Source organism: Lepisosteus oculatus, chromosome 2 (genome assembly GCF_040954835.1).
Source record: "Lepisosteus oculatus isolate fLepOcu1 chromosome 2, fLepOcu1.hap2, whole genome shotgun sequence".
Classification (NCBI taxonomy): Eukaryota; Metazoa; Chordata; class Actinopteri; order Semionotiformes; family Lepisosteidae; genus Lepisosteus; species Lepisosteus oculatus.
The window spans coordinates 6,935,239-6,948,731 of record NC_090697.1 but is presented as its reverse complement, the minus strand read 5'-3'; the positions used below and the strand labels follow the sequence as shown (position 1 = coordinate 6,948,731).

General features: G+C 36.7%; 1 protein-coding gene across 2 annotated transcripts in view; it reads right to left on the bottom strand.

Annotated features, from left to right (window-relative positions):
* Positions 1 to 13,160, bottom strand: part of epha7 (eph receptor A7) — a 74,094-nt gene extending 60,934 nt beyond the window's left edge. For both annotated transcript variants that reach the window (XM_006626158.3, XM_015355096.2), the window contains exons 1-3: positions 12,974 to 13,160; positions 11,294 to 11,358; positions 8,966 to 9,635 (exon numbers count right to left, since the gene is read on the bottom strand). In XM_006626158.3, the coding sequence (XP_006626221.1) occupies positions 8,966 to 9,635; positions 11,294 to 11,358; positions 12,974 to 13,067 (829 nt within the window). In that variant the 5' untranslated portion in view covers positions 13,068 to 13,160. The remainder of the gene's footprint in view (positions 1 to 8,965; positions 9,636 to 11,293; positions 11,359 to 12,973) is intronic.
* Between the last annotated feature and the right edge of the window lie 333 nt (positions 13,161 to 13,493).

Sequence of the window (13,493 nt, the reverse complement as noted above, 5' to 3'; positions counted from 1 at the left end):
GATAAACTCACATGAACTGCCTGCGCACTATTTTGGCACCCTATTCTAATTTTGTGTGCACATTTCTTAGATTAAATATTTCAAAAAATGTTTTAATTTCATCAATTGTTTTGAAAATATGCATCTCTTAAAAACTACTTTTTGCAATGTATTGAAAAATACCTGAATAAACTAATGCAGTTGACACGAACAAATAAAGAATCTTACCAAATTGCAGCAGACTTATCTAGAAAACTGCTTAAATGTCTACTTTAACTGACATCCTTTATAACTGTTTTTTTGTTCATTTTCAGAGAGTAAATCCTTGTCTGAAATTTACTAGAGTGACATTACAGTATATACTTAAGTGGAACAACTAACAAAGTGTTTAAATTTGAAATAGAACAGTACCACCAGCTGAGTGAAAATAAATGTTTTGGAAATATGAAGAAATAATTTACAGATGCTATAAATAAAGAAGTCAAAATGGCTGATTTTTTTTTTATGAAAACACAATGAACAAATTGTATGTACAGATACAGCCCATTTCTAAAAGTTCTGTAAAACTCAGAACTTAAATGACGAACTTACAAAATGTGATTTTGAATCACAAACTTTTGAAAAATACATCCAATATAAAAAAACGATTAAAAAATATCATGCACCAAAAAAAAAATTAAGTTAAGCCTGTACAAACCTTGTCATTTATATCATCACGGAAAGGCCATAAAATTATTTTTAAAAGGACTAGATACAGTATAACTGAACCTGATGAAACGTTCACATAACAAATTTGGTTTTCTGTCCTGTTCAAGAAGTAATACGCTTTTCTTTCACACTGCCTGTATACCTGCTGGAACTAACTCATGAACAGTATATATGAATATCAAGCAGTGGATTATAAAAATAATCCACTTTATGTTTGTGAACATGCAAAACTTGTTAAATGAGATATTTATGAAAGTGGACTTCTAAACTTGGACATACAGATCATCTATGAATAATGTGTTTTTTTATTTTATTTCAATTTCAAGACATTTTCAGGAGGATATAATAATATCTGTGTTATCAATAAATGGCCAACATTTGTAGATATCACAGATATAAATATATATCCAGTACGGACACAGAAGGCCATGAAATAACCAACAATGCCAGGGGCAAATACCCTATCGTCCTAACTACATGCCGTAGTGCCTCTCTAATCTTCCAAACCCTTGAGGTAATCAGTTATCTGTCAGCCCTCCAGTTACCATCACTGACTGGTACTTACTGGTCACTGCCTCAGATGGTCACTGCCTACAGCTGCACAGTTACGATTACTACACTTACTTTCTTCCAAAAATGACTCCTTATTTTATAACTTGTCATGGTTTCTACTATAGAGCTCCCAGGACTAAAAAATGTCGTTCTATTTTCAATCAGACCTTTTGCCCAGGTAGGGTTGTGGGTGTTTTTTTCATTCTGCCAGTATCACAGTGATCCCAGTTCCAATAGTGCAGGTCAATGCGGTCACCAAGATAGGCCACAACCATTAAATCACCTCTTCAAACATGCTTTAGGCCATTGAATTATTTGTGTTTACATTTCTGCTAACCAAACACTGTCTTTAACAAAGACGTACCACCCAATATTAATCCTGTTGGATGTCCCAGAAAAAACAAATTCACAGAAAATACCATTTTTACATTGTTATTATTTTAGTTTAATAATAACCATATTTAAATGTGCATTTAAGGAATTATATGATCCTTTTTTTTGGCAACGAATGAGTTGTATCTTGCTCCTGGGCAATGCGATCCTGAGAACTCTGAACTCCCACTCAAAATATTTTTTCAGTAGGCATCACTAAATGATGTTTTTAGAAAATGCAGCATCCTGTCAAAGTAATTTCCAAATGCCTGGAGTGAAAAGAGGCATCAATGTTCCATCTAGTAATCCTGCCAATGTAATGTTCAGCACTTCGACCCCTTATAAACTGTTCTGAAATTAAATCACAAGATGCTTACTGTTCAGACTATTTCCGTGTAAAAATTAATAAATAAATAATAAATATAATAAAAAGGTTTTTCTTTTCTTTTTTTACATCTTAAAAACTCACAGTCGTACTAATATTAATAGGCTCCTTGCTCTCCTTTTCTGAATACGAAATCAACTGTTATAAAATTGGCTCAGTGCACTTGGGTCAGAATTTATGTTTTACCCTATTGCCTCTAATACTGTAATGATGCCTCTGAATTGTCATGTCCAGCGAAGACAAATATTTCCTTTCGCTTCCTAATTTCATACTCTGACACTAAACAGTTATTAAAGGTCAGTTTTAAAGGTTGATTAGGATCTCTAGACAAATTATGTATAAAACAGTTTAATTGAGCGAAAATAAGTAACTGTAAGTATTAAACGTACAAAAAAATATCCTGCAACATTTTGTATTCTGTGTCAGATAGCATGATTTCCAAGGTGACACAGGGGGATCTCATTGGCTATGCATAAGGTCAGTGAATATTAACTTCATTTACACTTGGCTGAAAACAGGCTGATGTTAACAATGGAGTCCTGCCTCTTCTGCTTAGTAATGTGAACCGAGACCTGACAGGACACTGCCATAGCGGAAGATGGATGATAGTACTAGTTGACCCTCGTCCCCTGAAGAGTCACTGCACCAGCCTCCTCCTTTCAGCAACGCAAGACCTCTCAGAGCAGCTCAGCAGCCTTCATCTTTATTTGTGCTAACAGGTCTGGACATTTTCATCGATCTGGGTTCTATACCTCTTATGCTCTTAAGCTTACTCTCTTTAGCTATCTAAACCTTGGCACAGATGTCTTTTTTGTAATTGCTTGCTACTGTCTGTTGGGAAGGATGCAATTGGACAGGCGAACATCATGTCGGCAAAGACAATGTCTTGCCGTTTAGCTCAGTTTCCCTCTGGCATTTCGGGGAAAGTGATATGTGACTGGGCCAACGTCTTAACCCGTTCAGACCCAGTGGGGATGCACTTTTTGCCAGGGCTAACTCTCCACTAAGGGACATCTAAGGGGTGCTCGGCAGTTCAATCTTCTTTTGAGAAAAAAATCAATAACTTATTACATAACCTCCCTTTTATTCCTAACACCAAGAGGAGACTTTCTGGGAGTGCTTAGAAGGGCTCTGTAGCGTGAAAATCCACCATTTGTTCTCAGTCACTTGCTCTTCTTCTGCACAACAAGCACTGATTCTCATCCCTTTTCCCCACTTCTAAAAAGCTGTTGTAGTACTCAATCAATTTGACTATTTTTGCATTGTATCAGAAAATTCAAGGCTCTCCGTGGAATTTAAAAAAAATGTTTACACCTTTTCTGTCAGCTTTGATGCGTGATTTAATTTTTTCATTTTGATTGCAGAATGAAACTTCACATTTTAGCAGTGCAATTCAGACCAGTTTGAAAGCACTCGAAACAAATTCACGTAAACTGTGTTTTGTGATTTCATTTTAAAGCAATAAATAGATAAATTTGTAAATGGGAAAGCTCAGAAAAGCTTAAATTCTAAACCTGTGTTGGCTGTGACACTTGATTTGAATGCACCATTTATCAAATAATGCACCATTATTGATTATCAATTTGTTATCCACCCTTTTCTGTTTTCTGCTGTGATGACTACTGCCTTTTGCAGAAACCAGCTTTTCACTAATCACTCTCAATGACAGTGATCCTGCCCTCATCCATCAACAAATGATTTTAATTTCAAGTGATTATACTGGGGAGCATCTCCTCGGAATGGGTATGACCAGTGTTTAGATAATTAAGCTAGGTAACACATGTAATCAATGGCACAACCATTTGGAACATAAATACACAACTTATCAATCAAGTTGATTGTTAAGATGCATGAAGACTTCAGGTTATTTGAAATGCAAAGTAGGGTCTTGCATGGGCCTGCTGGAGTGCCTCTTAGCTCTCTGCCATCTCACACCTTGGCTGTCATGGTCACTTTGAAACAGTCCTACCCCAGGGTGTCGGCCATCAATCACTGTCTCAGCAACTAATTTCTGACAGTTTAAAGATAAATGGTGTCTATGTTTGTTTAGCATATCTAATCTTTTGATTAATTTGCTTCTTAATATAAGCTAAAGATAAAGAAGGTAAAACAAAAAAAAATAGTTAATCCCTTTACACAAGATACCAGTATCCTAAGTACACTGTACATGTTTGCAGAAGTTTTTTGTGTAAACATAGTCAATCACTTTCTGACCTTTTAAAAATCAAGAAAAACAAATCAGTAATTTATTAATGTGGTGAACAGTGACGAAAATAAATTGCAGGTATGCTTTGGTATTCTACCTATACAAAATCCCAATATGTGATAAACACCTGCTGCTAAATCAGAGATACTAAATGGTAATATTTCCACAAGCCATTGCTAAACAGCAGCATAAAAAATATCCACTTTTCTATTGTGCAATATCCCTATTTTACAAACGAGTATGTGCTTAGCATAACAAGCATTTTATTTAGTACACGTAGCATCGTCTGTCCAAGAGGCAAAGACTGCCATTTAGTGCTGATGATTTCTACATAAAAGAGTTAAACAGAGATAAAAAAGAAGTGAAAGACAAGCTGTCCCCCTCTCATGGCTGTGATGAATGGCTTGATCACAACAGATTTTAGAGAAAATGCATGAGCACTGGGGGGGGGCTTCTCAAATGACATGAGTGACAGCTCACCTCATTTACTCCCCCGCTCTCTTCTACTAAATATTTTATACACACCTTTTTACACATGGATTTGTCATGTGTTGGGGCAGTGAAAATTGTTGTGTCTTACCACCGTTATTATAAAAAAGTAGTACCTGAAGAGAGGGCTAGAGAACTGCTCCATGGAACACAGAATACAGTTCTAACAACGCAATAATATTACGTTTTTTAATGTCTCTTAATTCACTATGGATTTAATTTTGTATCACTGGAGAATTTTACTACATGTATTGACAAAATATTGAATTTATCAAATAATAAGCACAGAGGTACATGATGTATTGGAAATGTGATGTCACAATATTAATAAAAGATATGACATTACCAGTCACTGAATTGTCTATTTCAGCCATGAAGCTGGCAACTTCGCTACACACAAAGGAAATGATCTGACAGAACCACTGAATGGAAACAGAAATGTGAGGTGTATATGGACATACACATGTACTGTATATATGGTATGTTAAAAGACAAAGTCAAGATTATCGAGTGTGCATCTTATACTAGTAAAAGTGACAGTTTTCAGTATTGCTGTTCTTGTTCAATCTCATGTAACAGTTTAAAATACGTTCAGTTTACTTCAGATCACTTCTCAAATTCACAACAGTGAATCAAATGAATGGGTTACATGCTAGTTTTCTAATCATATATGATACTAAAATGTTATAGACCTACTATTGAATATTTAAGTGATATGTATTTTATGAGATTGTACATGCGAGATCTTTGCTGACAATACCAGACGTTTAAAACATTTGGACCAAAGTGCTTATTTTGGGGGGATTTTTGTATACAAGTGGTCTTCATCCCTTTAGAGTGACCACCAGAAATCCTTAAGTGTTTTAATCCTAATCAGCGACAAATAATCATGTAATTTGGTTGACTGACTCCAAAATGCAGATAGAGCAATTGTTGTTTCTCTTTCCTATTTGGTTCTTTAACAAAACCAGCTTGAAGCCTCAATACCACAGAATGGTGTGGCTATTTTTTCTTCCTCTGTCAGGGTCATTAAATAGGGGCAGAGGGATAGTGAAGATGTTGGATTTGTTCCAAAATTGTGTATTTGGCAAGTGATTGCTTTGGAAAGCAGCCAAAATGGGGAGTGCTCTTCCAGGAGAACATAGAGCTAAGCTAGAGAGCAAGTTATCATTTAATCCTAGTGTCAACATAACTACAGTTATAAATTAAAAGCCTGGTTATCAAACAATTAACATGGATTCCAATTATACTAACTAGGATTTGTTTTTGCTTCTTTGCCTTATCCTCAATTATATTATTGTTAAACAGGCAAAACAAATTATGTTTGCTATCGCAGTTTACTAATGTGACCTTATTTGTCATTTGCAAGTTGAACTGAATTAACTGGGCTCTGGAATTAGCAAGTCAAATGTTCCACAGACCTGAACAATTACATGAAAATGGTGATGTGAGAACTATTTTGCAGAGGTGGCTAGAAATATGCATTTATTGATAAAGTAATCACAGACTACTTTAATTCCACTGCAATTAGTTTCAGAAATCAATTTCAGAAAATCCCACTATCACATCAGATTATTTCTGAGATTTAAAATGCACTGCTTCAGATGGTAATTGTTAAGAAGCAAAATCCAAAGCAAGTATACAGCTGTCTTATCCAGAAGGTGCAGGGTACATATCATGTACCCAAAGGGTGGTGAAATGCGTCATCATCCACATTGAGAAATTATATTTACAAAATGTCGTGGTCTCACCCTTCCATTCAGACAGAAGATAACATAATTAAGTGAGTAACATAAATAAGTGAAGATTAGTTACCGCCTTACTACTACTATGCATCTAAGTAACTATTTGATTAACTAACTATATTCTGATTATTCTGACTAGTTATAACTAAGCTATAATTATTATTCCCTGTACAGATTATGTACCTCCACACATGAAGTAATTAAAATATATGTAGCTCATATTCTGAGTTTCTTTATTCTATATTTTGTAAATATATAAATAAGGCATTTAAGTGTGTTACACATTAACATCCATACATTGCAGGGCGTAATGCACTGCCAACAGGATGTCAAATCAGTATGCCCACCTTTGATTTCAATCACGGTAAGCGAATGCTTTCTGCAGTTCACAATAAAATGTCATTTGTGAATTATTCGTCTGTACTTTGATGCAAGAAACGCAACTCTGAGTGCTTTCGCTCAGCGAGCTTCCTAGCAGTCACAGCTTCCTCCAGACAGCATTTCAATAAGATTCAGCCCAAGCATTGCAATATAAAAAAGTCTAGGAAATAAACTGAAATAGCGGTGAAAATATAACATCAGAAAGGCCACAGATGAAAGAGTCAGCTTTTCCAGCTCATCTGGTTCCATTTTTCATTCATACCATAGCCAGTACTGGTTGTACAGGGAACAACATTCCCAAGGGGGAAATAAATTTGAAAATAAAAAATAAAATGCAGAAATATATAATGGAGGATATATATCATAATACATACATAAAATAATGTTTCAGTAAATGCTTATGAATATTTCTTTTCCATATTAGAAATGACATGATCAGGTGGTGAAATGGCTCTTCATAAGATTCTTTTGTTGGCAGCACTGTATGCCTCCAATTTTAATCCTGCAGTGCAGATGTGAAGCTACATGTGAACCACCTATGACTGAAGGCCAATTCAGTCAGTACCGTGTCCGAGTACTTCTCTGCTCTTAAATTTCTCTCAACCATGAAAATATTTTCGAATCCCTCAAGAGCTAGAGGAGCTCCACGATACAACTGAACAGCTAAAATGGATCAGTAGATATACTGCGCTTCCCATCATAAGCCGGCTTCTTTGTTTTTCCTAACAAACTTGCTGTCCCTGCCATCAGAAAAAATTCACTTGTTGACTCCTTAGGCTCAATGATCTCTTCAGTAAACTCACTGGGCTCTCCTTTGTAAACTTAGTTCAAGGTTTGCTTGACGTTTTGTATTTTTAATTGAGATGAGGACTAAACATTAGCCTACAACCCCCTGCCCGTTCAGGTGTCACTACTGTTGTTTTCTTACTGTGGTGATGTTCTAGATCTTAGCACATCATACCCTAGGCCCCCTGGAATTAAATGGCTGATTTGTTTACAAAAGTATGTGTCACTGCTCCTAAATATCTCATATAGAAAAAGTTCAGACAGCTATAATGCGGTATCTGAAAGACTAAACCGCAATAAGCGTATACTATTATATATATAAAAACATGCGATCAAATTTCAATAGTTGATGGCTTAAAATTCAACTTTATCAGGATTGGTATGTCAGTCAATTGGATATTTAGCAGTTTTTGTCATCATAAAGTCCCGACCTCTACAGATAACTTATGTCAGTGTGTGAATATTTTTGTTTCTGCAGTGCAAGTTTACTCTTTACACAGGTCCCACACTGGTCCAAAACGCAGAAGCCCAATGGAGAACAATACATAAAACAACCCCAATTATTACTAAAAAGTGTATTAATTTGAGGTAAATTTGTAGACCATTAATATATAGCTTAGGGGGTATTAAAATAAAAGAAAAAATCCATAACAAATACAGTACTTTAAGGCCAAAATCTCTTCCATATCAACAATGCATTTCCACACTAGCTCTCCACCTTGATATGGGAGCATTTACAGTTGACTGTCTCTTGCTTTTCTGGTTTTGTGCCAATGTGGGATCTTTAGGTCTCTTTTATACTTGTCTAACTGAGATGAGCATCCAATTTAATGAACTTTGCAGGGCAGAATACCTAACCGCACAGTACTTCAAACAAATATTATACTGCTTAATTTCAATACTAAACAGCACTTACAGTACATGTTTTACTTAATTTGATACTGTGCTGTATTTACATTTACATGTCTTTTTTTCCACATCCTTTTGTCCATTATGTACAGGTAGTGAAAGCTTTTGTTTTTCCCATGAGATGATACCAAACTGCCTTACAACATAAATCACCAAACAGAGCATTATACAACAATAGTAGTATCTGCCAGCTTAGGCTTAGTGCACCGTGTTAGGCTGGATGCAGACATTCACGCTAAAGGTTGTATAAAAATCACAGGATACTACACACTGTATACTTTTTATAGACTTATACGTTTATATGATATGCATGATTGTTGAATAGCACTCATTGGGAAAATACAAATAAGATTTTCGGACTGCGCTGGTGATCATAAATACTGCTTTAAAATATCCGTCAATATTTTTTGAGTGAAAAATGTTGGATACTGTTCGGGAAGCGGCTCTACTTACGCTCACAAGCATCGCCTTTTTGATGAAAGCCCGCTTTGCAGATGCATTTCCCAATAGGTACCAGCCATTCCCCCTCGGCACTGCAGTGCATCTTGGGAGAGTTGTCAGCCTCCTCTTCTGCCTCACTGACGCAGGTTCCTTGCACCTCAACCAAGGACGAGAATTCCGACCCAGTGACTGTGTCTGGAAAAATGGCCAGATTCTCGATAATTGACCAGCACTTCTTGTAGTACACTTTGACAGATACCAGAGCTATACAGGCTCCTACGTCCTGAAAAGCTAAGTAAAACCCTCTTCTAGACAGGGGCCCAATTTCGCGTACTTCAGTATTCAGTTTCATCTTCCTCTCCCCAAGATCGCCCTGGGTAAAGCTTTCATCAGCAGCAATAGTGTCTATTTTCACATACTGACTCTCTCGCATATTCCTGCCGATATCGGAGTCCGTTTCTTGGTAATACAAGTTGAACGTTTCCTTGCACGTCCCCAGCACACCTGGTAGACTATTACAATCCCTCAGTGTGAACTTCAGTTCCACGAAAATCCTCTGAGCATTGCCCTTCTCGATCCAGTTAGTCCGCAGCCAGTTGTTCTGATTGGGCTCCATAACCTGGCAGACCTGATAAGTTCGGATGGGTGTGTAGTTTTCATCGAGTCCGCTGATTTCTTCCCACTAAAAGGTAAAATGTAGACCTTGATACCTAAATTCATGTTGCAAAGGTTTTACTCTTTTCCTTTCAGGCTACAGGCCCGTGTATAACTAAATGCTGATGGTAAAAACATACATCCAAAACAAATCAATGAACTATTCTACTCTCTACTTATACTGAAAATTTAACATTGACAAACTATAACAGTGAAGTTATCAAGTAAGAGTTATTGCATGATTCACTTATAATACATTTGTAGTAATAGGAACTACACTTTTGATTTTTAAGGGAAAGCTTCAATGTGAACAATATCAACAGGAATGCTGCCTAAAAGCAAAGAGTGGAATTACAATTCTAATTATGTTTAATTTTGTCCTAGAAACAAAAATGAACATGACCATAAAACATAAGGGATTAATAAATAACAAGGGTGACATTCACACATCTGAAGAACAATATAAAGATTGGAAATATTCATTCATGATTCATATTTAATTTATTTTCCACAGACCTTAATATTGCGTGTTAACAAACCAATTTCATTAGAAACTAATAAGTACAAAGGTTTTATAAGTAATATAATGTTATTCTTAATTATAGCTTACAATGAAATACTGCATAGAAGAATGTAACTATGATCACAGTTCCACACAGGAAAGTTTTTCTAATATCATCTGCAGTGTTGAACAATTTTAAAATTGTCTGATTCTGCCTTAAAGCAATAAAGTAATACTGTATCAACAACACTATATAGTTTATATAGATATGCTGTATGTCAGGTCCATATGACTCAAATCTGATTTTTCTTTTTATATAGAGTCATAAAATATGTTTATGCTTCTCTAGACAAAGGTGTTCTATTTTTTCTCTTCATAGCCAAAACGTCAAAGAGCAAAAACAAATGTTCCACATTCCAGTCCAGAACATTATCTTAGAAAACACATGACAACAGCTAAACAACAGTATCAGCCACCCAGCAGAATGTCACCCACTACACAATTTTGGAATGCTTTTTCTATCGACTTCATTTACATAGACAAACAGTCTGCAAATGGCCTTTTCTGGCCATTTGAGTCACAAGATCAGTAACACTCTCGAAGTTATCTACAAGACGGTGACGACTGTGGTGAAATTGTTCAAGTCACGAAGAATGATTCACTTAGACAAGAAGCTAACAGCTAATGACTACAAACATGTCTTTAGAATATTTAGCAGGGGACTGGTTAATCGCACAGAAGGGAAAATGTATCTTTAAAATGGTATATATTAATTGTCTGGCTTTTTAATGTTTACGTTTTTTTTCATTTGGAAGTACAGTACTGTGCTGTGCACTTCGCAGTGAGACATTATTGGCTTTAACATGAATATAGGTCTCAAATGAGTCTCCGCAGCAATATTATAAAACTTCATTTGCGATTGCAATATTTATGTTTCAGTGCCGATAGATGTTTATTTGGTGGAAGTGTTTCACTTGCCGAAAATGTAATCACTACAAAAAAATAAGAAAAACGGGTAAATCCAAAACTCTTCCCGTTTATCCTCAATATAAAAAATACGGAAGGGCTGCAAATGAGTACCGCGACATATACAGTAACCCTGCCCGTCAAATATAGATTTACCTAAAAAAGGTGAGATTGTCATGAGAGGATATCGGTCGCAGTAAAGGTAATTTAGTACTTACCCCACTAGGAGGAGAGGAAATCCACTCCAATTCTGTCTGCTGTGCTTTAGAGTCCAGCAGGATTACTGTGAGAGTAAAGGGAGGAAATAACCATTTTGACCAAATGAAATAGGCAGCATAGGCTAATCAGCACCAGTACTGCATTTAAACTATATATATTTTTAATTTTTCAAGTTCTTACAAATGCAATTTTAGAAATGCATTCATTAAACATTTTAACCTTTTTATCCAGTCATAGAAGGCAGTCACTGCCTCCTAATTAACAAATTGGCATTCATTTTCCCTCAAAGATGCCTTGGATAATCTCTGTGCAACGCAACTGGATTACAGATCACACAGTTTGTATTGTGCAGCTACTGGAATTCCGTCTACTGTAGGATAGGGCTGAAGCAACGCCATTTATTTCGTATTTCACCGTTACATAATATTTCATTTCGTATTTAAAAAACTGCTCCATTTCCAGTTGCTCACTTGGCAGTACACGTAAAACAAAAACTTTCGTTTTTCTTTCCCTTTGAGCCAATCTCCGCGCCGAAATCAAAAGACACTTCGCCTCCGGGCTACTGAGATTAATTTTCCAGCTAAAAACACAGTAAATACTACTGTTGAAGCCTCTCAACCTGTTTAAAGTATCTCATTATTAGGTTATTTTATTCAGCAATAGATTCGAAATGTAGCTGTATATACAACAGGTTTTATATTTTCTCAAATGGATTGCCGACTTAAATATAAGGATTTTTTTTTATTTCTGTGAGACGTCAGCATATACCGCAGAATTTATTTCTGAGGCCAAATGAACAGAATAAAGCAACAACACTGTCACTATGCTTACATTATAGCCATTTGCGCTATAAATGTAATCTGCTTCCTGTGAGCTGGACACTTTGTAGAACATTTAAAAAACACAAAAACTTCTGAGATTTATCATTGCAGAAACCGTACGGCATTTTAAACATTAAGCGTCTCTACGAAAACGTGCATTACACAGTATGTTTCGCAGGATTTTCAGTTGCAAGTACGTATGGTGTATTAAATCTTCTCTTGTGAAAACGCTGCATTTCGTATCGCGCGAGCTAATTACTGAAGTGATTTTTGTGTTCAGGAAATTAATAAAAATATCTATGAATTCATAAACATTGCAACCTCTTCAACCGCAAAGTGTTACGGTTTCCGTACATTGACGTTTTGAACTTTTTTTATGAGCCGTCTCCAGCTGCTTTAGCGAGAAGCAAACATTCTTAAAACTTCACCTAACACATTTTTCAGGTAGAATACAAAAGCATGTCGGAAACCGCATTAGGTTGTTAACTTTCAGACGTTTTGCGTTGTCTATCATTTTCGCATACTTTTGGTGCAGAATTCGCACAAGACAAAAGTTGAAGCGGCACGACAACGCTACGGAGAGGCATATGAAATTTGAACACTGCATGTAGACGTTATGGTCTTTACATAAGAAAGATAAATATTTAAAGACAGCAAAAAATGAGGTCTACCATTATCCCCATCTCTCATGAGCTGTCAAACGCTTTTAAGCACCGTACCTTCTAACACCTCGTAATAATGTTGCTACCCATTGAGAAACTAGCACATCTCTTGCCTCGAATCACTTCAGAACACTACCGCAGCAATATTCAGATGAGGATGAGAAAGAGAGAGAGAAAAAAACTTTATCGAGCTTACCTTCTTTCACATTTTGTGCTATCCCGCTGTCCATGTAACGAAACAAATTAATGCAAAATACAATCCACACAGAAGGAATCGCTGTCGAGACCATGGTGCGATCGGAAGTTAGCTAGTCAGTGTCTGGTTTCCAACTGCTCCGCCGTGCCATTGACAGCGCAAGACCAGCTCTGAATGCAGCCTCCACTCGTCTCTCACTCAAATAGCAGGAACAGCTGCTGGGAGGGGACTGAGCCACAGGCAGCGTGAGCGATGGAGACAGCGTCCAAACACAGCCCCCCTCGCCCTCCAAGGTGAGTAACGTCGGGCGAATGGAAGGAGGGCAGAGGCGGACTTCGTGTGTGGGACACGGGGAAACAACTTAATAACGAGAGAGAGCCGCCTCTGAAACTTGGCGAACCTGCGCCGGAGGAATTCGTGGGGAAGCTGTCCTAGCCAGAAGAGGAAGACCGATTTTCAGATGCATTATTAACTGCTTGTAGATCTCACTCCTCCCTTAGTTATTTAGGCCTACAGTTAG